Here is a 26,974-nt window from a genome sequence, read left to right as displayed (position 1 = left end):
TATGCTTAAAGAACTTCATTCTAAAAACATTCATACACTTTTTTCTTTACTTGTATAACTACGGTAGGGTTATAATCACGTGTCAATATTTTGAACACGAGGTTGTCGGTCACGTGACCCCGCACCACGCTTGGGAAGAAAACATGGCGGACGCAAGTCGTAAGTGCAATCCATCTTATTCAGATGCGTTTATTGAGAAACTGATACTTTAAGTCCATTTGAAATAATGTTTTGAAAATGTGTTATTATATCATTTCCATTTATGTTGTAAGGAATTATCTATTAATGCACCAGTAAACACAATTTTCGCCGTTTTAGTTGATGCCGGTAGTTCGGCGATCATATTATCATTCCAAGTAGAAGACGGCATGTTTCGCATCTTCATAGATAAATGAGCTGATATGTATGGCTATGACTAAAGCATATTACCACCAAAATGCAGGTTATTTGGAAAGTGTTTAACATATAAGCTCTTACTTTTTTGAAAGAGACGAAATATTCATGTTTCTGTTATTTTGGTGACAAAGAAGTGTTCGGCCTTGACATTTGAATTAGCAAAGATAGGAAATATGAGGTGAAAATGTTTCTCTGTTTAAACGCGTGGGCAAGTTAATCAGTCAACACACATGTACACATAAGTCCTTTGACTTTGATCATTATCTGAGCGATCGGTTTTCTTTTACTTTATAAGCACTCACGTTTTGATGCGAAATAAGCAAAACAACAATGTATGTTACATTTGCATTGTTTAAGTATTCAGACAAAAAGTGATTTCATTATGATTTTGACTTGATAAAGTTAAGTTAAGTCCATGTTTCCCCCAAAGAATCTGCCATTTGTTTCGAAAAGAATGTTAAACCGTTTTATTAAATTTTTTTTAATTTTTAGGTGAGACCGTTATACATAGTCATTGCTCTAGTTTCTTGAAATTAATTATGTTATTGTTATATACAACAAAAGATTAAGACCTTGCTGTCCATTCTCCTGTTTCAGAATACAGTTACTCAACATCAGCAGGGCAGCCAGCCAGGTAATATAGTTATCTTGCAAGTAACTTGTTAGCTTGTATTTTGTATTATCGTGATCAATTGCTCTTAGTCCATTACAGAGAATTGAAAATAGTAATGAATTTGTGGTTTCTTTTATTTCATATGATGACTCTTAGAGAGTAAAACCTTTTTGAATGCTTGTATAAAATACATGCAACTGACATACTGCTATAGAGTACACTCCGTTTTCCAAAGTTTATTGCACAGTAAAACATGCAAGTTGAATTGGATCAATATTCATTTACATCTCATTAATTTAAAGTCAATTTCTGTTTCAGCTACTCCTACGGGAGTTATGGCACATCAACAGATGCCAGTTCTTACCAACAACAACCACCTGCTGCAGCAACTTATGGACAACAGGTGAGGAATTATTTATAATCAAATTTGCCTATATTGCCATGTTTCAAATTTTATGCCTAAATATTGTTTTGAAAGCTTAAATTTATTTTAGAAAAGGTATAAATGTGTGACCTGTGCTTTCACTATAAAAACTTTCAAATTTTCAGCATTTTAAAATCTTTCTCACTTAAAAATATGTTGATTTTTTTTCCCAGCAACCTGCAGCCTATGGTCAACAAGGATATGCCGGCTATGATCAGAGTGCCTATTCACAGACCCCACAATCTGCAGCCACAACTCAACCTGCTTCATATACTGCACCAGAAAGCTATGGTAAGTAACTATAAAGGTTCAATTTTGTTCCTTAAAAATATGAAAGTACATCAGTTGAATGTTATGGTTATTAGCCAATATTGTAATTGGAGATGAGTTTGTCAATGTTTTATCATGTGACTGTCAAAAAGGAAAATATTATTACAGTATCTACAAATATACCAATACTGTCCAGTTCTGTTAAAAAAAAGGAGACATTTTCTTTTCAACACAATAAAGAAACTGAACTGAAAAGGAGTCTTTTAAAGCTATCAAACATATGTTTGATTTCCTCTGTAACAGGTCAGAGTTCAACAGGACAAGCTCCAGCTTATGGATCATACGGACAACAGAGCTACACACAGCCTGCCAGCACAGACTACAGTCAGTCTCAAACAACACCTTCTTACTCATCAGGTAGAGATTCAACAATCATAGCAATGTAGGAAGTTAATGTTTCACAAGAACATTAACATATATAGCTAGCAGATGATGCATAAATTCATACAAAAGTACCATTTCTCTATCATTTGACAATTATCTTAAACGCAGTGAACTGATAAAATGGAAGATATTTTAATCCAATAACTTTTTGTTGAACAATATTTCACTAAACAACAGAAATTCCCATTCTACTACAGAATGAATCATCTGCTAGACGTAGAAAGCACCTTAACAATATAACAGTATTACTTGTGTTCTTACAAAAAGGATGGTATTCAAGTGTTTTGAATTTGAAAGGAACAAAGTTTTTATCTAAAAGTAATAATAGTATATTTTGTATCAGTTTCATCATATATATCTTGACAAATTTACAATTTACTCTTGTTTTTGTTAAGAACACTTCACTTGCTTTTCTGTGAACAAATGTCTATTGAGTTGAATGATTCATAATAAACCTTCCATATTCCCATCTTTTCTTTTCCCACTTGCTTGGCTGTGTCTTGTAAAAGTTCATTTACGCTAGATCTAAATCTGAAAAAAAAAATCTTAACTTTCTAGTCCTTAATAATTTGCTCTCTAGAAATACGGTGCACCATGATACCCTGGGAAAAGAGGTAACAGAGAAACAAAGATGTCTTGATGATTCAAGCTGAAAATTCTATTTGATATAATCAATATTTTTTTGAAATTATATCAGTGGTAAGAGTATTTTTTGGAAATGATATGATACAGTAGTCATGGTTTTGTTTACGGTAAGGGATGAGTTTGGTGTCAAAAGTAAATGGATATCGATTCTGTGTATTAGGTTCATATGGAGATCAACAGAGTTACGGTTCATCTTCCTACGGTGACAGCTCACAACAGTCTTATGGTCAGCAGTCAGGTAACATTCATTTCTCTGACTTCACACAGACGAAACAAGAGTGCACAAATGTTGTACCACAGGATTGTGTCTGTAGATTGTAGCAGATGTTATGCAGTAAGGGATTTTTCTAAAAAAAATTTTTTTTTTTCTTATGTCTTTAAATTTGTCAAGGAATTGTTCCACTTTTCTTTAATTTCTTCAATTTTAAGAATTGGAATCAGAGCTTAAATAAATAAATCTAGAAGAAAGTACCATGCTATTATGAGGATGAAATATGTTTGTAATGAAAACAAACAAGAGGATACAATGGAATGGAGAAACCAGTCTGTTTTATATGGGCAAAAGAAGTGATTGCTTTTAATTAAGTGACATTTCTAAATTTCCTTTTGCTGATATATTGCTAGAAATTATGGTGTTAAAAGCTTAGAATGGCTATATATGTTGTTGAAACAAGTGAACTTGTCACTAAAGTTAGGAACCATTTGATTTTGAAACATTCTTTGTGTAACATTTATATTCGAATCAAGTGAAGTGCTTGTCTAACTTGTTGGTCAATCATTCACATATGATTGGACCTACTTGAAGATGCCTTGTGTGACAAAAGCTTAATTATGTAAGATATTTCAAATTCTAATAGTACACATAGATGATTTTTGTTGTCTTTTCCATATTTTCATGAGGATCCCAAATGATACAAGATAATGTTTCAGTTTTCAATTGAAAACTTGTTGAAAGCATTTAAGTGAATTTTGAAATGTCACTTTAAGCAATCTCATTAAAATTGTTTTAATTAATAAATACAGTAAAAATCTTAGAAAAATCCCTTTCTTGGCTTACAGATAACCTGGCTTACAGATAAATGAATGCAAAATATAAAAGTTTTCAATTTTCTTGGGTCCTTGAATTCTTTATATTTTCTCATGAGCATGTTTCTTTATTGTCATGTCCAAAGTTATTGCATGGTAACATTTTTGATCGCTTCATATGTTAAATTGACATCACAGCCTCTGATTACAATATGGAAAAAACAATTGGAAAATGTTGATGTCTTCATAAATTTGTGAAATATAATGTCTGTTAATTCTGTCTGGTACAAATAAGAAAATGATAATGTTAATTTGTGTTGTTATAATGTATACTAACTTTGATTCTGCTTTTTTCCTTAAATGTTTGATTTTAGATATTTGAGGATCAGCTTATTAAAAGATCAGTTGGTACACACATACCAAAGCAATCTTGTAATTCAATTCTGCTAAAGAAAAAGATTCCAACATTCCATGTGTAGTAATTGAACAAAAGTAAAGATCTATTTCACGATGATTTCAAACCTTCAAAATAAATGTTGGTATTCTGTCTTGAGCATGTTGGATTATGAAATATATTTCAGCAAACATTGGGGAAGAATGTATAAAGGATACATTCTAATCACAATCTTTTCTCTTTTGAAAGGTTACCAGCAACAGCAGCAGCCACCAGCAACAAGTCCAACTGCTTCCTATGGCCAGCAGGGCTATGGAGGTAGCCAGCAGTCATCGGGGGGTTATAACTCTGGCAGCAGTGGCGGGGCTGGTGGGTCAAGTTATGGTGGGGGATCAAGCTATGGAGGGGGGTCACAGTCAGGCTATGGAGGTGGTGGCGGAGGCAGCGGCGGTGGTTCCTATGGTGGCCACGGAGGCAGCTCATATGGATCAGGCAGGGGCGGTGGCAGCTCATATGATGACAGACGCAGTAAGTTTAATGCTTAGCATTATATCTTAGGGTACTGTATTTGAATATTTGGAAAAGCTTACATTGTGAAGTTACAAAAGATATCTTCAGATTCGGCATGTCAGGCAGTTTTTGTCTCTATATTTACAGCCAAACTTCAGTGTTTTGAAGTTCAAGGGACTACCAAAAAACTTTGATACATCAAAAATTCAAATCATTGGTGTTGTTTTAGATAATTTTCAGGTTCATAACTAAGTTGATGACACAACATTTTTGCCTGAACAAAAAACCAACAAATACTAAAACACAAGTTTAAATGAAAAAAACATCTAAAACATTTTCATTCATGAAGAAAAAAAAACCCATAACATTAAATAGAAATCAGCGAGAAATTGATATTGCATGTCGCAAAGAATATGTATTTTACACATCAATTTAAAATGAAATCATCATACATGTCAGAGGTATTCCTTTGATCGTTTTCAAAATTCTGCAAATTAGACCTAACTTTAGGCTATTGCCGCAACGGTGATGGTGAACATCACACATGTCCCATTAATCAATAATGTCATGGCTTGTAAGAAAGCAATTAAACTTTGTGTCAAGTCATTAATTAATTCACCTTGTAACACAGAGTCAATTACAATTACAGCATGCTATCATAATCCCTTTGTCAGATAGCACTTTTGTTGAAATGTGTGAATTTTGCTGTGGTGCGAAAATGTTTTGTTTGAATCATAAGGTGTCACTGACTGTGTTATCATAGGTAACGATCCCTGAAAAATCTTTGAAACATCAAAAAATTCAATTCATAAAGGAGTAAGTTAATAGTATAAAGAAATAGAATTTGGGATAAACAAAAAAAATTGATGCATTGAGAAATTTGAATCATCGAAGTTTGGTCCATAGAAGTTTGACTGTAGATATAAACATATGAACAGGAAATTGGTGTGTCCTGATAAACTATTCTCCTACTTTGCTCCTGCTACACATTTGTAGTTTGTATGTGAGAAATTATTTTGTCAAGAGAACTTAATCAGCTTGGATTTTACTCGTAATTTTGTGCATAAGAATAACCAGATCTGTGCATATCTTAAATTCAATTTTAAGCAAATTGTAATGCTGAGAATAAGAAACGACATTGTTGTTCATAAAAGTATTTCTCTTTTACAGACAACAGAGGCGGAGGTGGTGGATCAAGCTATGGGTAGGTTTCTTAATTTGCAAAAAATAGTGCAAGAATATTTTTCATGAATATGATTTAAGGATATAAAAATGTGCGATTCAGCGGTGCTATCTATAATGAAGGGAGTATAAAAAACTGAAGTATTGTGTATCAAATATATAACAACAGTATTGGTCTTTGTGGTGATAAGAAACCATGTAATGGGTTGGTTCAGTACATCTACAAATTATTACCACACATAACAGATACTGTGGGGATTTCAAGGTGAAAAACCGATCTCCCAATATAAAGGATGTTGATGTTAATAACGGTGACTTCAAGGAAAGGCTTAAATTACGAAAGGTTGAATTACGTACAAAATTAGACGGAATACATATAGTAAAAATGTTGATATTCAGTGTAGGACAACTGTCCATGAGTTATTGTGTATGACTTTGATATGCATAATCCTTTTTCCATTTCTCTAAGACTTTCTACCAGGTGACCCAATGAGAATTCACAATCAACTAGTGACTTTGTTACAATGAAATCATGAGTCAAAACTGGAGTAAATGGGTATTATGATGCAAGCAATATGGACTCGCTGGATTTGCATGTAGGGATTGGTGTATTGAGGTCTTAACACTAAATAAGACAAGGTTCATAAATCAACAAATCATTATTTTGTCCCAGATGATTATACTGAAGTGTTGGAGGTTGAAATATTTGATTGATAAAGTGTAATTGAATAAGCTTGGTCAGGTTCAGAGCTTTTGACAGAGTTTAAAACCCAAGTTTACAAACATGTGCCAATGACTGTGGCACCCTGGGCAACTTCTGTCTACCTGCTGACCTGAAAATAATGTGTGATACCTTAGAAGTGTTTGAATAGAAAACCATAGGATGTAGATATTCACTTATTTTTACAGAATACAGTCAATAGACATGGTTTCATCTTAGGTTCTGTGTCTGATGTCACGATTAAGAATGATGCCTCTTGTCGATAAAGATGTGTTAATTTTTTCTTATATAACTAAATGATATTCCCGTGTGTAGGTAAATACAGGTAATTGTGTTTACATAAGATATGTAATGAAACAGATGGAAACCTTATAAGATAGAATCATTGTTTTTTCTCCCTTGATACTACTGCAACATATGCCTTTAAAAAAATTTTCCCAAGAAGGGAAGGGGTGGGGTATTATTGGATTTTGTTTTATTTTGAGATGACATGCATTTTTTCTCACTCTAAGAGGGAAAAAAATCATGAGGGTCAGTTTAATGATGTTTTAGAACAAATGTGCAGGATATTTTAAGAAACATTTTTGATATCCGTAATTTACTGAGTATATTGAACTATTTCAGTTAAAATCTGTAGATATGTTGAAATATGAGTATGATTTTTAATATTGCAATACTTCAAGTGTTTTTTTTTCTAGTACTGGTATTATATCAGGGCTCTCGATCTGCCAGATATCGGCCCCATTCCCAATGCAAAATAGTATCTTTTTTCCCAATTTAGACCCTAAGTTTTCCCAATTCCAAGGAAAACGCCGCTATTTTTCCCAATTCTAAGGGCTCCGGGCCCCAGTCCCAAAATGGGGTGTGAGAGCCCTGTATATGCATTATTATCATCACTCTGATCATTTAGATAAGTATTGAATTGATATATCTGGTATACCAGGGTTTGTTTGTTTGTTTGTTTTTTTATATATATCATTTTTAGACAAGGTCCTCAGTATTGGTTTTAAAACATTAAATATCTACAGAAAAATAGACACTTGGCTTTGCAAGAGTATAAGTGTATTAAAGCAAAATGAGCATGAATCATGTGAATTTTGATTGTTGTGCAATACATCTCACTTTAAATTCAAACGAAATAAGTCTGGCATGACTTGTGAACAAGACGAAACTGAATCTGTACACAATCTAAAAGGTCGATAAAGGTTGATGTGTACAGAGAAAATACTGTGTGTGAGTGGTCTTCTAAATAAAGTTGATATAGCAGTCCAGCGAGTCCTATGCTATAATTGGGGAAACAAGCATGTGAAACTATCTTTGGCGTCAGAAGTGGCTCTGGTTATCAAAACTAATAGGATCGGAAATATCTAATGCATGAGTTGGTATAAAACTTAACAAACAAAATCAGCACAAATGGAGAATTGCTTATCAGTTGGAGTAGCATTTAAGTTTTGTCCGGTCAGTGGTTTCAAACATGGTTTTGTTGGTATATAGTAAGAAAAGGTTTTAAATTCTATGTATGTTATCGTAATATCTTGTCTGAAATATTTGCTTGGTGAAACCATATGTAGAATTTGTAGGCTTTTGAATATTATTTTAAAATTAAACCATTTTATTCATGGAAGGTCTAATATGGATCTGATGTTCCTGCAATGTTGCATGTTTTGAGTAACAGGCAATTAATGTAGAAATGCACTATAATAATCACTGCCCTACAAGTCTGGCTGTTCATCATAGGTACATAACAGCTAGTAAAATAATACCTATTGGTAGAAGTCTTTGCCTGCTGTGTATGTGTAAGGATTTTCTACTCCCTCCTTACTGAATTTAACCTACAATTAGTCTAAGGGATCAACATATCTGTGACTCCAAGCAAGGAGGAACATATTTCTAGACTAATTCATCATCTTTGGGCAGTTCTACTGAACTTTCATTAGGTGTCTTAAATCATTATACATTATAAAAATCTCCTTTAGTTTTGAAACTACTTGAAACTGGAAGAAGACGGATTAGTAAAGGAGAGAGGTAGATTGCAAATGATCAGCAGGCAAAGAGTTAAACTTGCTTTCTTTAGTTGATCAGTAACTACTGTGTTAACGATCATGCAGCCCCATTCTAGATCTGATTATGCACTTATTTGCCAATCAGTTGTCCACATATATATATAAGATATGCTGTGGCTAAAACTTCAAGACAATGTTTTGTTAACAAGTTAAAATTTCTTGATGATATTGAAATTTGTTGATCATGAAGATTTGATGGTCCATAATAATCTTGCTTCATTGCTGTGGATAATCACTGATCAGGCATTTATTAAGAAATTTTGTACTTTAATTTTCTTCTTTTTTTCAACTAGTTGGAGTGCTTGTACATTTTTGCGGGCATATTTCCTCGTAATGAGGTTGACATTAATCTCCAGGGTATACTGTCTTTAGCCTTTCCATATGTAGACCAAGTGATTTATAATCTGACACATTTAATTCTTGATAAACCAGAGCCACTTGATAAAATAGACCAGAAATGTATTTAATGTTTTATTTTTCTACACATGAAAGGTTGGAAAATGCAAAGAATTGCATTTGGGGTTTATGAAAATCTAAGTTTGGTTGAATCACTCATAATTGGTCCCGATAAAAAGGTGTGAATTGACCATGAAAAATAAGCACAACACCAGGGTGTATGGCTGATTGTTTAAGAAGATGGGCTCCCTCTGCTTATGGAGAAGCCTTCAAATCCAATTGCGAGCAAAAACGAAGATCAATCCAATTGTGAAGGTTTGAACTTTAACAAGCAGTGTGTCCAACCAGCAAAACTGGAGTCTTATAGACTCGAGACCAGATCTCTACATTCAGCAGCCAGGCAGTGAAGAAGCATCCATGAGGATCAGTCCCTGATCACCCAGGCGTACACAGTAGATGGGTACTGTGTGTGTTTGGTGTGATCACTGGGTACTGACCATACTCTTAATATATTGCAGCGGAGGTCGCGGAGGGTACAACAAAAGTTATGGTGGTGGTAAGTCAACAGTCATGGCTAGCATGACTTATTACAGTTTCTCTCATCTTATTACCACTGTCTATTTGCGTTTATTTGTCTCACATCTGCCCAGGTTAAGGAGGCCATTTACCTATGGGTCACTGCGGGAACAAATATAATAAGGAGCATCGTTAACAAGAATTTTTTAAGAAAAAATTTAACAACTCTACAAGAAGCAATTACAAGTTATCACTAAAAACGACCCCAGAGTGTCTATATAGAAACACGGACATACAAGTGTTTAAATGGAAAAAAGTTGTTTAAATCTTAATAACGAAGTTACATTTATAGCATCAGATATATAACATGGTTAAATGAAAACAAAGTGAACATTTTTTTCACTTTTTGACCCATTTTTGTCTCCCCAAGTTGATATTTTGCAAGCAAAACTTTTCCCATTATATTGATATCAGCATTGAGATATTGTGAAGCTCAGTTTCCTAGGAATTTAAAATATTTAGTCACTAAGTAAGGTACATAGTTGTAGGGTTTACAATTTTCACCAGAAGATTTGGATTCAGAAATTAGGTAAGGAGTACGTTAAATATTCTCAAATGAACATCAAATTTTGTAGACACCTTCAGTATTAAACAATTTAGTACTGTAATACACATTTAACAAGTTGTCTGTTCATTCAGCATGAATTCCTGGAAGGGATCATTTTATGGAATTTAGGATTCCATTTGCAAAAGTTTCATTATGTTTTGTGTGACTTATTTCATGGAAAGAACAACGAAATTTGGACATGGACTTGATCATGGAGTTTAAAGATGAAATATTTAAATTTCAAATACTTGAAACCAATTTCATGCATAAATCATATGAAAAAGCATTAACTTCTTTAATGATTTCCAAAATGGCTTATATTTTTGTACAGTGTATAATAACGGGTTTTCCCTTCATTTGTTCAGGAATATCTTTTTAGATTTTTGAAATATTTTTGACCCACAGTTCATCATAGTAGGAATGGCAAATCTTGTACATCTGTAAATAGATTCAAACCACTCCACCCACAATGCCTTGTATTAAATCTATAAATCTATCATACGTAGAATAATAACTTATTTCACTTGGTCCCCATTCATATCTTGTAAACTTTTTTCTTTTCTGAAAACAAATTGAAAAATAAGTTAAGCTTTTTTTAATTCATTGTAAGTATATAACAGCCCAATGATTCAACCAAGCATTTACAGGAAAGAGTGGTGTTTGTTGGATGAAGTAGGTTTACAGCAACTTACTGAATATTTATTTAAAAAAAAAAAAGAGTAAAGATTTTCATTACTTTTCAAATTTCTGATTTAAATTATTACTGGTAAATGCCATTTCAGTATGTGGTAAATATTCTTAATGTTGCTTAAACCTTCCAGGTAGTTGATGATGTGTGCGAGAGATTTTGAAATGTTTATGATTGCATTGCTTTTAAATATTAATATGCTTTGTATTGTCCATGTGCTTATAACTATTCATTATATGAAATGTTGAGCATTCAGTATGTACAACGTTCACCAGCAACTTAAAATAAGGTTTGAAAAAAATTGAGAATGCCTGTGGCAGGAACAAATGCAAATAGCAAACTAAACAGGTAAAACTGCTTTGTTATGGTGCAGTTTGTATTAAAAATGGCTAAAAAATACAAAGAAATCCGAGTCTTGAGGTCCTAAAAAAACTGTTCTCAGATATATCCCAGTTGCCCTGATCAGACATGCGTTAACTTTTCATGTTATAAAATCATCAAAATAAAGGAAGGGTATCTGGTATTATATAAGTTGACTTTAAGAGGAAGTAAACAAAATGAAAGGGAATGTATTGGCTTGTCGTCATAAGTAATTTAAAACATGTGATTACGGATAATTAGGTATGGAATTAGATATTTCATCTGTGAAAAAATGTAAAATTGATATTATTTGACAGGCCAAGGTCAGGAGACATTAAAACATGGGAATAGTGAGATACAGAATTTGTTATTCCCACTTGTTAAAACTGATATTATGGACTGGCCAGAGCTGTTAGGCATTTGGAAGTTGATAGTCCAACTTCTAAAAACTGGTGTTATTGTCTTGATTTATAAAAAAAAAACCTTAGAAGTGTGTGAATTGATGAAAAGGTTAGGATATTCTAACATGCTGAAATTTGTACCGTGGCCTTTTTGTCTTGCTGAAATAACGAGGCATGGAAGCTGATCAATGTTTTCTCAGCTTGATAAAACTAGTACACCAGTAAAATTGACCTGATAAAATCTGGACACCATTAGGTGAGAAAATTGTGGGCTATGTAAACTAGATACTGTGTGACTAAAATCGTCCAACTATATGCAGGCATTTAAACAAAAGGCATGTTGAACACTAGATTTTGAAATGGCGTACACAGAATGTGTGAATAATCAAATGTGTAATGCGTGCTATGAAACAAAGTTTGGTTTACCCATTTATAACAAATGGTTGACTTTGATAGGCTTGAGGATATGGGACATTGATTTCTCTTTTTACTGAGAGTAAATACATGCATATAAATCTACATAGATACAAAGTGACATTTTCTGGAGTATAATGTGTGCGTATTTATGAATACATGGGCAGAATTAAAAAAAGTCAAGAAGTTAGATATGCCCAGTTACCTAAACAAATGTTACTGGTATGTGTTTCAACTTGTTGATTTAGACATTCTGACTATAAGAATGTGCCACAATACATTGAAAGTCATTACAAATATATCGAAAGCTTCAAGCATTCATGTATTTAAGATTGTAACAGCATCATCTGGTGTGTCAAAGCAACTAATACTGATTGTAGCTAGAAAATTCTACAGCAGTTTGAGTAGAATTGTGAAAGGTTGCTGTTGCACAAATTGTCAAAAGATTAGAGGTTATGATTGCAGTTGGCTAACAATCATTGTGTAAAACATTGTATACAGTATGTTTACTGATGAGGAAAGTACAGGTGCTGCCCCATTGCATTATGCCATTATTAAAAAGTAAACCAATCCTACTTGCACAGCTTGATCTATAGTATTTCATTATGCAGGTATGTGTTCATACAAGATTTTATATTTCAAAATATCATCAATCTGTTATCACATAACCATGAAATTCTGGTGTGTAAGAATGCCTGTAGGTGCAACATGGCATTGTCTGAAGTCATTTTGTACTTAAACAGGGATCATGTGAAAGCTTAGTATGGGAAGTATTGTTGTAGCAAACAGGACCAGTGACATTGTAATTTATCATTACAATGTCCGAATATAATCGACCTGACAGTGTTTTGCGGCTAGGTAGAACTGATAGCCATTGAAATTGAGTAATATAAGACTTGTGTAAAACTACTGTCATGGAGACAGTTTAATACAAATGAGTTGCTGAAAAATGTAACAATATGATCTCTTGAGTGTACAGATTGTGTGCCCTATAAAACATGGTGATGTGTATCAATTGTCAAACCACTGAGGTAAAAGGTGGATTGTAAACCATTGAAGTATGAAATGAATGATTAATTCAATTTCAGAAACAAAAAATATCAACCCACATGCCCCCATATGTTGTTCAAGGCTAGTGTGATGTGTTTAAAAGGGGGACTTGAAATGTGATATATTTAGTAAAAGTCTACTAAATATACATTGTATAACATCAATGGTATGGTTTTAACAACTTGGAATGATTAATCAGCTGGAACTAGAGCCAATCTAGAAATATGTATGGAAAGTTTAAAAGGGACATGCACAAAAAAAAGTGGGGGAATCAAAATTTCCCACAAATGGCAAATAATTAGAGGTGTTATTTAAAATAATAATATAGGAAAATGGAAGAAACAAATGCTTCCAATAACTTAAAACAGTATGAAAGTCTTATGGATATTTCAGTAAAATATCCAAAAACTCTAGCATTAAACCAATAGCTGGAAGGTTGTTCATATGATAATGCGTTACTGATTTTTATTTATTTTTCAGTGGTCAATTCAATACTTTCATTTCATGTTTTTCTTATTTAAATTCCATAAGACATTTGTTTTGTTAAAATATATTTTCAAATATTGAATTGGCCACAATGTACTGTGAACCAGAGCTCTTGATGAATGATTCCCCATTTATCGTCAAATCGAACTGTACACCTGAAAGTTGTATGTGTACAATGTGATTTGATCCCAAACAGTAAAGAGCTTGGGTTCTATTGTATGCAGTTTCCTATGAAGAAAATTCTTATCACTTGGTGTGCTAGTTCATCGGTGGATTGAAATTACATTCAAAACTATTGTTTTGCATATTTTTTTTTATTTATTTATTTATTATTATTTGTCAGGTCATTCATATGTGATAAGAATTCTCAAAAATTGGAACCTGAATTTCTAATTCTAACTAAAGTGTTGCGAGTAAGGACGGTGGGGGAATTGGACAAATCTATTCAGAGTATTGTGGTTTTATGTCAAATTTATTTGAAAAAGAAAAAGTAACTGTAAATTTCTTTTTGGCAACTTTTATACACCTGAGCAACACTTTGGTTTTAAACTATGTAACTGTAATGTTTGGGAAATCATTGTGATATAACCGTTACAGGAAGGGATGATGACAGTGGCAGTGGACGTCCAGAGATGGAGCAAATGATGGACACCATCTTTGTGTCAGGATTTGGAGAGGAGGCAGATGAAGAGGCTCTTGTTAATCACTTTGGAAGCATTGGTGTCATCAAGGTGAGTAGATTTTCCTGGCTAAATGAAGTTGGCCAAGGATGTTAAAATGGGCTCATTCTGTGTATCTGGTTCAGAAAAAGTACACAATCCATATATTGGATACTACAGGTATTATTGATACAATTAGGGATAGTCTTGTAGCAGAGTGTGGAATATTGATCATGATAGTGTTGTTTTGGTATAAAATGTAAAAGACATAGAAAAATGTTGGCAACTTCTTTTTATATTGTTTTACATTCATCTCTGCATCATCCATATTCTTTTATCATATCCCTTTTTCAACAGACTGATCGTAGGACTGGCAAGCCTAAGGTATGGATCTACAAGGACAAAATTTCAGGGAGACCTAAGGGTGAGGCAACCATTACCTACGATGATGCAGAGTCTGCCAAGGCAGCCATCAACTGGTTCAATGGTAAGTTGCATTGCATTGCTAGAAATTATAAATGTGTAAAGCAGAGACTTTACTATAAAATGCCTTGGATAATCAAGCTAAGAATGTGTGCTGTTAAAAATAAAAGGATAATGTTGGGGATTAATTTATATGTATTTCATTGTATTGCAAAATTTCTTGAAATGTTATTCATGATACTACTTTTCATCATTCGTAACTTGATTTTAAGGAAAAACATTAATCCGAGACGGACATTAGAAATTGATAACTTGGGTTTGAGATCTCTGTCAAGGCATGCTGCAAATCTGATTTGATAAGCTCCAAAGATGAAACTGTTGTGAATGTAATAAGAAGTGTCCTTTGTTTTCTCCGGTAGTATATAGCCTGTATAACATTGTTGCTCTTGACCAACAGAAAAAGACTTCAACGGAAAGACAATCAAGGTTGAGATTGCGGAGAGGAAAATCAACCCCATGGGGATGAGAGGAGGCCGTGGAGGTCGAGGTGGTTTCCGTGGCGACCGCGGTGGTGGTGACCGTGGTAGAGGAGGATATGGCGGTGGCCGTGGAGGCGGTGGTGGAGGTGGTTCAGAGAGGTCTGGAGACTGGGTATGTGAGGAAGACGGTTGCAGCAACAAGAACTTTGCTTGGAGAAACTCGTGTAATCTGTGTAGTAGTCCTCGACCAGATGGTGGAGATGACGATGGAGGTAAAGAAATTTATTGGTTTTGTTAGAATAGTATTTTTTTCTTTCTTTTTTTTTTAGATATTTTTTACTTACTTTTTCAGTTTAATTGATCATTGACTATTGATTCAAGGAGGAATTTATACAGAGGAAATCTTTGAGCTTCAAATAATACTATATATACTGTTACAGTTCACATTTGTTGCAACGGACTTTAGACTGGTTGGTGTTTGGTGTGGTGGTTAAAAAATGTTTTGGTTTAATTTTATTTTATTAATGAACTATTTTGAAATGCAGGATTCCGTGGACGTGGGCGTGGAGGTTTTGACAGAGGAGGTCGTGGAGGATTTGACAGAGGACGAGGTGGCCCCAGAGGTGGTGGCCGTGGGGGATTTGGGGGTGATAGAGGTGGTCGTGGAGGATTTGGAGACCGCGGAGGAAGAGGTGGATTTGGTGACAGAGGCCGAGGTGGGCCAAGGGGTGGACGTGGTGGATTTGGTGACAGAGGACGTGGAGGATTTGGTGACCGAGGGGGAAAAGACAGGTCAGGACAATGAATTGATATTGTCATGACACCATTAGAATTGTGTGAATTAATTTTGTTCAGAGGAAAATGAAATATTTTCAATAGTTGTCATTGTTGGGTAATTTTGAATTTGATTCCCAAGCAAATAAGATAATTAACAACAAGTAATATAAACCAATATAATTATATCACAATTGAACAGTTTCAGAGTGATTGATATATTGTGTACTCGATAAATGATTATTCTGATGTTTAAAATTTGCACAGAAATTGTTTGTGATATCCAATTAAAATTTTAGCTACTCTTTGTACAAAATTATTTAGTTGCAATTTCATAGTTTTGTGTTTCTTTGCGTGTTTCCAGAATGGACCGTGGAGACAGAAGACCAAAACCATACTAGAGGGAGGAAATATGGAGAGATGTGACTATGTTTGTTACTGTGACAGGAGCTGTGTAACCCAAGCTATAGACATTGTACAAATCACACAACATTACAGCATTGTCAGTAAAGTTTGCCCTAGTAACTGTTTCATGTCTGTTTTGAAATAGAGGCTGTTGTCTGTAAAATAAAGACTGTTGTCCAAAGACAGTAATGGAACTTAGGAAGGTATCAACATTCACAGAAAATATCACTCAGTACAAGATTGTTGTCCTTTTTAAAAGTTTTATTGCAATTTGTATTGTTTGTTTACCTAATATTCATCTTGAGAGATCAGTGATATCATGTGTCATGATTTTAGAAAATAAACATCATTGTCAACCCATAGTTATTAATCCTTATGTTTTATCTTCTTATTTCACTATTTTGATATTTTAATCAGATGCAGGGCTGTTCAAATTGCCATTTGTTGGTCATATGTCATCAAACAATTATTTGTTATAACCTGGACATCAACAAAATTTCTGATTACAGAGTATAGTTCTCAGTATAAGCCACGGTTACATTATTATTGAGTATCATTATCGACATCTGGAAGCGTTTTCATGAAAATGACTCGTGCTCAAGCATGAATGTTGTGCTCGTCATATCTTATTTTAGGTAAAAATGAATAAAAAAAAATGGATCTTGTCAAAGATTTGAAAATATTTTGAAAGGACTGAAAGCCAAATGCTTTATTCAATGTTTATATTTGACATTTGTATTATTGGATATGATTTAGGTGAATTATGAAAAAGTTATCTTGAGTACAAAATCTATGCTTGAGCATGAGAACGGTTTCATGAATACGGGCCCTGGTTATCTTATTATTGCGTATCAACGGAGATACCACTGACAAGTTATCCAATTACTGACCTGGACATCAGCCACAAGTTATCCAATCAATGTGCATCAACCTAGATACCGCTGACAAGTTATCCAATTACTGACCTGGACATCAGCCACAAGTTATCCAATCAATGTGCATCAACCTAGATACCGCTGACAAGTTATCCAATTACTTACCTGGACATCAGCCACAATTACCTTACATCAGGTATGGACATGAACATAGCTACTAGTTATCAGATTTGCAACAACTTAAGACAACAAGAACAAGTTTAACAATTACCAAGAACTGACCTGCACATCAGCCACAGTTACCTTATATCAGGTATCGACCTGAACATAAGGTACAAGTTATCTGATCAATGTGTGCCTATCTACTATAGCCAATAAGTTCTGTGATCTGATTATTTTGGGTCAGTTGACATTGCTTCCTCATTTCGTAACAAAATGTTCAACTGTGAAAAGATACAAAATTTGATATTGAACTTTGGAGCCACTGACCTTTACTTTTGGTCAGATCCCTTGTTTTGTAATATAAAAAAATCAGTAGTTAAAAAAATACAAAAATTGACCTTGACCTTTGAGTCTATCTCTATGTATTTTTGTGAAATGAACAACTGTACAAAAGATTCATGTAAATTTGTATAACTAGAGTTATCAGCAAGGAACTAAATCTGTGGACAGTGATTACCATAGGGCACCTGTATTTTTAGTAATGTTGTAAAAAGCAACATCCTAGTCTAAAATCATGATGATGTAGCAAGTGTAACTTTACTTATAGGAAACTAGAATGTCAAGAATTCTTAAGATTCCACATGTAAAATGCAGGTTACCTGTAGTAATTACAGTATCCATCAGCACATAGGTTTCCAAGATTATCCCAGATACAAATGGCAAACTTTGTGATATGAAGATATACAACAGGGGTTTAATAAGTTCCCAAGGTCAAGGATGTGGTAACTAAAACAGAACTGCTACTATATTGTCAAAAACACATCATATAAGGTCCTTACAGAAGGCTCATGTTTTTGTTAAATTTTGAATAATGATACACTGGTATGCAGATGTGCAATAGGGGTTGAAGCAGATCCTTAGGTCAAAGTTTCTGTTACTAAAATGATAATTTGGAAGTTACTGGTTAATATGAAATCAAATAGAAAGTTGTCTCACTGCAGGTCAAGGTCAGATTTATATGTACTTTACTGCCCAGTCTGTTACAGTTTGGTAGTTAGAGATATTGAACTGAAATTTCATATTTAGTCATATAATGGAAAGGTCCTAGTGAAATTCAGAAAGTTTGTTATTATCTTGTCTTGGTCAACATATTTTTTTCTAAGTTGTTGCCCTTGAAGTGAGAAAAATTATAGCGAATAGGTTTCCACTCATTTTTTCATAACTGGATGGTAACATTGAACAGAAATTTCATTGTAAGTTGTATTGGATCTCAAATTGGGGAGGATTTTAATAGTAACGTCTGCATAAAACAAAACAGAAAAAATAGCCTTTGTTTCAATTTATTTTTAAGTAATTCAACAATGAATGACACATATCTCACACACAACTTACACATTCAAATACCTAACAATATCTTTCGAACCAAGTTTCTACTAACTTGTATTGTTTGAAACCTGTTATTAAATTTATTACATCAAAATTCAGAAAAAAAAGTGTTTCTGGTCCATTTCAGACTATCCAGGATGGTTTAGAGAGTAAATTTCCTTGACAATTAAACCATGTGTTTTTGTGGCAGTGTAAGATGACATATCTCCTTAAAAGTAATTCAATATGTAAATAAATTCGATTTTGTTATGGAACTGATTTCACCTCTTACAGCTACTATTTATCAATAACAAATTAATACATTATATGGATCTACGTCTTTAAAGTGAGCTGTATAAATAAATGTTTTAAAACATTTAAATCATCTTTTAGCAAGTAGTCGGAGCTGTTTTTTCTTCATTCTCTTAATTTTTGCTGTACTCTTAATCTGAAATAAAGCAAAAGTATATCTTGTATTCTTTTTCTGATTTTAAAGTACAATAATAATGAGAGAATTCTGTTAATCATTTAAATACATGACAACTGAAATATTCAAAATTGAATGTTAAAAAAATGCATTTTCCCAAAGATAAACATAAGGTATGTTCATCACTATATCTGCTTTTACTTGTAAAAGGACAGTAGGATATAAAAATAAATTAGTGTATGTGTGCGTACAATACACAAAATATGAGATATTCCTGTGAACAACAAGCGTGTGGAGGTTTTTATAAGTTTTTATCCTGATCTTTTTCTAGTCAATAAAGAAATAATCACTCATCTTTTTTTTAAATGATAAACTGAAGCTGTTAACAGATTTAAATATAACATATCATTTTACTTACTGCCTGGACAACTTCTGATTTTTTCTCATTCTCCAATTTTCTCTTCTTATGCTCCTCTTGCCTCTTTCTTTGTAACTAAAACAAAAATCAACAATCTTTTATCAATATCAGTAGTGAGTCTGCTAGTCAGTATAAATCAACTAAGTGACTGGTTCAACCAACTTTGAGATGATTGTGACCATGTAAATGGAAAATAACTGCGAACATACAGGAAATACAAGAAAGATTTTAAACTAGAACACTATATTAAACAATATACACCTGGATCTTACTGCAGTGCTTTAACCTAGCTTGGATGTGGTAGTGCTCCTTTATGTATAAAGACTGGTCAATATAGTAGAACCTTTTACATGAACAATTTTGCTTTTTCTATACAAACTCAGTGGAGACTGAAATTATTTTTTTATGCAACCAAAGACTGGATCTATTTCTTCTTTCTAGAGAACTTTAGTGATATTTTTCAAGATTGTGAGAGTAATGAAAAAATGTATTTATTGACAATCCAGATATCTAATTTTTATTAGGAAAGACTACATTTTATGTTACACAGAAGGAGGATGTTGTTAAATTCCATTTTAGGATTTTTCTATTCATAATTACTTAAGTTTGTTTTACTTATATATATAAGATATATCTTGTAATTTAGGTAATTTTTAAGTATGGACTATTGAAGATATTTGAAAGATTGAAAGAGTCTCACAAGCTACTAATGACTGTATGTTGATATAGATTTATGTTTTAATTTCTCTGGTACCTGTTTTAATGTTGTATTAACATGTGACACTTAAATAAAATAAATACACCTAAAAAACCTAAACCAAGGATCGAAAGATGATGCGTTAACTTTTAACATACAGTACTCATACTATGGTGCACATACATAAATAGATGTATAAATGTACAACCAAATGAATACCTTCCATTTCCACAGGAAATGTAAATTTTAGAAATACCTGGTGCTAGAAATGTTTATTTCTAAAACGTCACTAAGACCAGTGTTTATACTTACCTCTAATTTAGCAGCCCTTTCTTCTTTCAGTTGTTTTTCAAAATTTTTGATAGATTGTTCTTCTGCCTTTTTCTTCATTTTTTTGTCCCATGATGACTTCAGTGATTTCACTTTCTTGATTTCTGAGTATCTGGAAAGTAGGAACCAATCTGACATTCAGGCTATGTAATGTCTAATCAAACATTATGTATATTGATTTCCTTACATTTGGACACTTTTGTAGGAAATTGATGAACAAATGTAATATATAAGTGTGTTACATATGATATGCAATCTTAATAACTTTTAGAAGACGGTTGTTATATACTTGACTTACTGTGCTGTACTGGTAACGCTCGTTTCACCAGCACAAAACAGAATGATGTCTACAATGGCTCATTTTTTCAACATGGTGATCACAGTACATAATTAGTTTAATTGAAAGAGGGTTAGTTGTCATAAACAACTCCGGCATTGTTTGAGTAGATTCCGTCCCTGTTGGGGACTCGACAATTGCACTTTCCCTATTTTGTTGTAACACATATACATATAACTATCACACGGATATGAATTAAACACAATGTGTCACAGGTCATTAAAACTACTTTCGTGTTATTTTGTGTGTCCGTGAAGCAGACAAATTAAAACGCATAATCAGCTAGCTATAGTAAATACCCACTGTCACTGATATTAGCAAATGAAAATATACCTAGCTGTTCTGTTAGATTTCCATGGTCTCCCCGATTTTGCTCTTCCTTTTGGTATACTATTTAGTTGGTCATTTACTTCTTTCTTTCGTTTGCAAACGACATCTAGTTCCTTTTTATCCATTCTAACGACAGAAAGAGGAAATCTGTTTTGATTAACCGGAAGCACGTGTTGGTCTAAACAGCAGTCGGACATCCTTTGGTCTTTCCCACCGGCACCTCTAAAATTTCCAAGGTGTTCCGACTGTCTACACAGACCTTTTTAAAATAAAAACCATTGCTGGAGAAAAAACTCATGTAGAGAGTTAAAATCAGTTTCATTAATATTGGCTATATATGTACCAATTCCAACAACATGAAATTATTTTAAGTTGGTTATTTTAAAACAATTATGTATTATATTGCGGTGATTAATGCCGCTGTAATATATAATTATACATGGTCAGTGGGTTGGGAATTCGTGCCAAGTCCCCGTGGGTGATTTTAAATTTGTAAACTGAAATGCTGAGTGGTCATGATCAATAGCCTGAAACGAATGACCAAAGCTGACACGTCGAATTTATTTTGATTTCCGCTTTATCTTTGGTGTTACAATGAACATTATCAAGGGTGGTAACAGTCATTCTAATGGTAGATTACACCTTATTGAGCGTTTGGTCTCTCGAATTTTCTTTTATAATATAAACTCACGTCGTTCATGCAATTCATGATAATGAAAGATGACCACGACAGGGGACTGTATGGTTAACGATAATGTTTAATTCAAAATTTATTACATAGAAAGCTCTGACAAGAGCCTCTCTGAGTAATGTTTCTAGCAGCTTCGGCTGAGACCAAGATCCCTGACAACTCGGATTAACAAGTGTCAGTTTTCATATATAATACCCTGCTGAGATACAAGTACTTGCATGTGTGTCGTTTTACGTCAAATGATAAATATATGCCAGTTTAACGTAAGAAAAAATATCGACAATAAATAAATAAATAAAACTAGACTACCAAACAGAGGTTCAGCATGTTTCTCGATTATCTAACACAAAGACGCGAAGATGTGTTTATCATGGGTATAAAATGTATTAATTTCACACGAAAGTTACATCGCAATGCAATATTTATGACCGACGGTGTGTAACGTTATTAACCCAGGAAAAAGACAAACTACAGTACAAAGCATTTTCGACGGTAGAGAAATTTAGCAAACTCGCGAAGTATGCTTCTTTACATTCTGCTCAAAAATGTTTTCTAGTAGCCTAAAATGTTAGGGGACACCCGGGTTCGAACCAGGGACCTCTCGATCTGCAGTCGAATGCTCTACCACTGAGCTATATCCCCGCCATATGTTTACTTTTCAGGTCTTCTCACTAGCAGGCTGTGAACAGCGCTACACATAGGACACGTTGGAATCGATTACTTATCTATAATTCAGTGTCAGGAATGGGTTTCAAACCACCTGCAAAGTCTCTCGTTAGTAATTTTACGCCTAGCACTGGCTCACGCGTGTTATGTTGAAATATCGGGTTTTTTTTTAAAATGTAGTTTACAGATAACAACAAATAAAAAAAAAAAAAAAAAAACACATGTGATTAGAATAGGACGAGTTCACAATGAGAATAGCTTTTTCTTTTACAGTGGAAACAGGTCAAACTAACGCGTGGTAGTCTTATAAGTTACACGTATTTCTTTCATTCGAGTTAAAAGTGAATAAAAACGCGATGATGAAAAAAACCCATATACAAAGTAACTAGTCGTTTTGAAAAAAACCATACATATACAATGATTGTTGATTTCTCTATTTTGTCTTTCGTTTTGTATAACATTAATTTGACCTCTATATCATTTCGCAGACAAAAGTCGTCATAACTCAACGCAGAATAACGGAAAACGTGAAGTCGCTAATTATGGTCTTTTCGCCACGACATAACGTCAATTGCTTTTTGGTTTAGATAAACGGGGAGGTTGTTTGACGTAACGCCTGATTGAACAGTAAATAACATTATCGGAAAATTCTTCACCGAGTGAACATTTATCATATCAAAGCTATTTTGATTGGTCTTGTGACGGACTTTTATATGAAAGTCCATAGTTTCATCAAATATTTGGAGACGAACTATATATTGATAAATGCAGGCTAAGTGATGAAGTTACTAATAATAACAATAATACTAATCTTGTACAATTTGGCGGGGATAAAATAGGATTCTCTCCGATTGACTAGAGTGTCTAATTACAAAGGTGTTGCAACGTTTTAATTCACACGCTGGCTATGCATGTCATTATTTTATAGTTACTCTCTCTACAACCCTTGGTGTTAATTTTTTCTTCATTAATTGTCCTCATTTAAATCATTTGCTCAAAACATGAGAGACGCCGGCACCTGTAGCGCCTATGGTCAAGATTCCTGTACAATATATGTGACCTATTTCCTATTCGTGATGTCCTTATGTTCTGTACCATATCACTTTTCTTGTACTTAATACTAAAAGAAACCAAATCCGTAGAAAGTAAAAAAATTGAAATACAAAAATGCAAAAGACGAAACAATGCAGGGTATTGTATATCGATTAAGCAAGATGGGTAAAAGCTACTGATCAGTTCTCTTATTGAAATCTAAAAAAGTACCCCTAACATTTGTCCATCCGTAATTTTACGCCTAAATAATATTCTGTAGTTTTTCAGACCAGGAAAATTCACAACAAAAAAAAAGCAACTTTTTACCCTCATTTTAATTGTTTCCTACAGAACATAGCTGCCCCAGTTGCCGAGTCACAACTGTTACCAAATTCCACTTTCAAGCTCTCATAATGCTCCGTCACTTCCTCTCGGATGATGGCGTTTTTGTCGACCACTGACCCAGTTGCTATGATTTTCGTTATTCCGTGTTTCCTGATAACAGATTCTGGCATCATTTCAAATAAGTTGGCTATAAGACCTTTGCACAGAGACCGGAAGATGGATCCAAGATCAAGATTTTTTGATGTTAGACCGGAAATAGTAACATGTTGTTCCGGAAGATGTCGCTCCCCAAAAAGTGTTGGTACTATAATGGGACCTTGAGAAGCGTCTGAACTCAGCTCCAGCAGCTTGTTCCATAAGTCATCATCATCAACACGGAAGCCTGAAAGGAGAAGAACATGAATGAACACAGTACAAGATCTACTAAAAATGAATCACTATTCATTAAGTTTCTCTCGCACACTTTTCAGTATGTGCATTCAATAGGACCATCACACACCACACTCACTGGTGCATGACAAGCTCGTAAAAATAGGTGTAGATTGATGAAAATTATGGGGAAGTTTTATGGTCGCCATAATAATCTCAGAAATATTCTATTTCTTTGTGCGACATGAAGCTGGACGTAATTGATGCTCGTTAGTTTGTTGGTTCCGTTGTTACATAATTGTTCTGATTTGAGAACGTGACATTACTTACTTGGATCGACCAAGGTTTACATGGTGGATGTCGTGGATGAAGAAGAAGACGCTTACTCTTCCTGAACACATTATTCTCCTTGTACTTTTCAGGAGTCTCTGTGTAAATCTTTCTTTTGTTCAATTTTGCCCTAGTTTTTTCTATGGAATTTTAGTTTAAATTATAATTATGTTGCAGCATAATTCGCAATAGAAATAGTCTAAGATTTCTGGCTGCAATCTCAAGTTATCGGCATCATCCGCTTTAAAACCTCAATTCGGACAGACGAAGCTCGACTTACCGAACGTCGCGAACCACTGCTGCAGCATAGAGACCAGGCATGAAAGGACATTGCCTCCATTTAGACTGGCGGCCATAGCAAGGTAGCTTCCACCAAAGTACGGGAAGTACTGGACAGGTGACGTCACATTCGGTTTATCAGGTATTCCACTTTCCTGTTTGATCGGAAACATCATTTGGCAGGACGTACTCATATTCAACACTGAAACACAATTATTCGATATATTGACTTACAAAGGTAAGAGTCACGTTCACACAGAAAAGTTGTATAGTGCATTAAGTACTATAAACCAATTAAGATTTTGTGAATACTTTATTTCGCGAATTAACTTGTTCAGACATTTTTGCGAATGCATGATTTCGCGAACGGTGATCTAGAAATGATTTTAAATTCGCAAATGATGGGCTATTAGAAATATATCGATAACCGAATCAGCATGGATATCATTTATTTCCGTACAAGCAATCGCGAGAGATTCGAATTCGCGACTGACCCTTCTGGCGTATTAACGCGTAAATAAATGCCACACGAAATATAAGTGATCAAATCAGGAGACAGAATCTCCTCAATGTAACGATAAACTGACCTGCTTCTGATGCACTGGTCACGACAGAGAAGACAGCACATTGCACATCCCCTAACGCAGCCAGAACGGGCGTGCCTTTACGAATACCCATCCAACCATATTGCATGTTGCCAGCCACGTGACCTGACTCCGTAACAGTCGGTAACATTTTGTCAGGAAATCCAATTTTTTGGAGACTGTAAAGGGAATCACTTGTCATATGTATATTATGTGAGGGAGAGAGAAAAAAAGTTGGTTTTAAAAATGTTTAAAAAATCTGGTTTCAAAATGAAACTTAAAAAATAACGATTTTCACAGCATAGTTTGAAAAAAAAAGTTTTCAATTTACTTACATGTCTTTGTTCCATGACCTGTTTTTTGTATTGTAGAACCCGAAGCTGGCCGCCAGTTGCACCGTAGTAACTGGTGTACGAAGACCACATAGGAGTGCCACCAACAGATCCATTATGGTTCCGGAACACGTGTATTTCGCTATCAATTCCGGTCGATACCGTTGAAGCCAACATAAAGTAGCACATCCGTGACCAGTAGAAATCGGAAGGTGTGAATCGGGTCTTGGTAGTGACTTGAGGAATTCATTAGTGCATCGTTGGTCCTGCCATGTATATAAATTACTAGTGGAGGGAACATACCAATCGTCACTTTTCAGTTCGTTCCACATGACAACTCCATGCATTTGACCTGTGAACCCAATACAAGTCACTTTACTACGTTTGTCCTCCGGAAGTTCGGACAAGCACTGTTGAAGAGTTGAGAAAATTTTTAATGGCGACTGTTCAGAACCCAATTCTACATCACTGTGTACATCAGCTTTAGTGGGTTTGGCTACAGTTGACACCTCAGATCCACTCTCTCGGCAAAGCAGACTGACCTTGACTGAAGTCGTACCAAGGTCGATTCCAAGGACATATTGACCGTCGTAACTAACGGCCATTTTTATTCCCAAATGATTATTCCTTTTATTTAAACCTGCAAAATATACTTTACATATTGTACCATTGGTGTTGTATGTTGTTCGAGCCATTTATTAATATCTATTAGTCACATAATTGGTGGAATTATCTCGGACAGAAAAGAAATATTCTTGGGAATGATAATTGTCCCAACACTGAAATATTTCTTAACATGAAAACCACGGGATTCGACACTTTAATATACACCTGACACACTTTTCTTCCTTCTATAAATAGATTACTAAACATCGGAAAGTAATACACTTCATTCCGTGTAACATCGCTACTGAGAAACGCCCGCAACTTGTTTAACTTGAACACCAAGATTTCTTTATAAGCTTTCATTTGTTATACACTAATGATAATGACAGATGGTCGAAGTATGGGCTTACCATGTGTGCCGGTTGCAGGCTCAACTCCTTAGACCTACAGAAG

The 26,974-nt window shown here is 34.2% G+C and overlaps 3 protein-coding genes and 1 non-coding gene across 5 annotated transcripts; 1 reads left to right on the top strand and 3 right to left on the bottom strand.

The window, feature by feature from the left end:
- The first annotated feature begins 141 nt into the window (after positions 1–141).
- Positions 142–16,716, top strand: LOC132550106 (RNA-binding protein FUS-like). Of its 2 annotated transcripts, XM_060214121.1 has the most exons (14): positions 142–159; positions 994–1,030; positions 1,328–1,412; positions 1,607–1,724; positions 2,007–2,120; positions 2,953–3,030; positions 4,462–4,740; positions 5,893–5,926; positions 9,603–9,640; positions 14,204–14,337; positions 14,623–14,752; positions 15,146–15,439; positions 15,713–15,959; positions 16,306–16,716. In XM_060214121.1, the coding sequence occupies exons 1-14, from the start codon at positions 144–146 to the stop codon at positions 16,340–16,342; spliced, it is 1,641 nt and encodes a 546-aa protein (XP_060070104.1). In that variant the 5' UTR covers positions 142–143; the 3' UTR covers positions 16,343–16,716. The 2 variants fall into 2 exon arrangements, with proteins under 2 accessions (XP_060070104.1, XP_060070105.1); XM_060214122.1 differs by lacking the exon at positions 2,953–3,030.
- A 1,955-nt stretch (positions 16,717–18,671) lies between these two features.
- LOC132550102 (coiled-coil domain-containing protein 86-like) lies at positions 18,672–21,462 on the bottom strand. The gene is made up of 4 exons (XM_060214116.1): positions 21,291–21,462; positions 20,603–20,732; positions 19,594–19,668; positions 18,672–19,196 (listed from the first exon to the last, which is right to left on the bottom strand). The coding sequence occupies exons 1-4, from the start codon at positions 21,410–21,412 to the stop codon at positions 19,131–19,133; spliced, it is 393 nt and encodes a 130-aa protein (XP_060070099.1). The 5' UTR covers positions 21,413–21,462; the 3' UTR covers positions 18,672–19,130.
- Positions 21,463–22,548: 1,086 nt separating this feature from the next.
- Trnac-gca (transfer RNA cysteine (anticodon GCA)) lies at positions 22,549–22,620 on the bottom strand. The gene has a single exon. It is a non-coding gene; the product is annotated as a tRNA-Cys (tRNA).
- A 1,373-nt stretch (positions 22,621–23,993) lies between these two features.
- Positions 23,994–26,974, bottom strand: LOC132550084 (sedoheptulokinase-like). Its single transcript, XM_060214095.1, has 5 exons — positions 26,932–26,974; positions 25,919–26,555; positions 25,587–25,762; positions 25,001–25,201; positions 23,994–24,403 (listed from the first exon to the last, which is right to left on the bottom strand). The coding sequence occupies exons 2-5, from the start codon at positions 26,518–26,520 to the stop codon at positions 24,006–24,008; spliced, it is 1,377 nt and encodes a 458-aa protein (XP_060070078.1). The 5' UTR covers positions 26,521–26,555; positions 26,932–26,974; the 3' UTR covers positions 23,994–24,005.

The sequence above is a fragment of the Ylistrum balloti genome, unplaced genomic scaffold (genome assembly GCF_031769215.1).
Source record: "Ylistrum balloti isolate Yb309-2 unplaced genomic scaffold, AGI_CSIRO_Ybal_v1 Utg370104, whole genome shotgun sequence".
Taxonomy (NCBI): domain Eukaryota; kingdom Metazoa; phylum Mollusca; class Bivalvia; order Pectinida; family Pectinidae; genus Ylistrum; species Ylistrum balloti.
The sequence above is the reverse complement of the archived record's forward strand: the minus strand, read 5'-3'. Positions and strand labels throughout refer to the sequence as shown.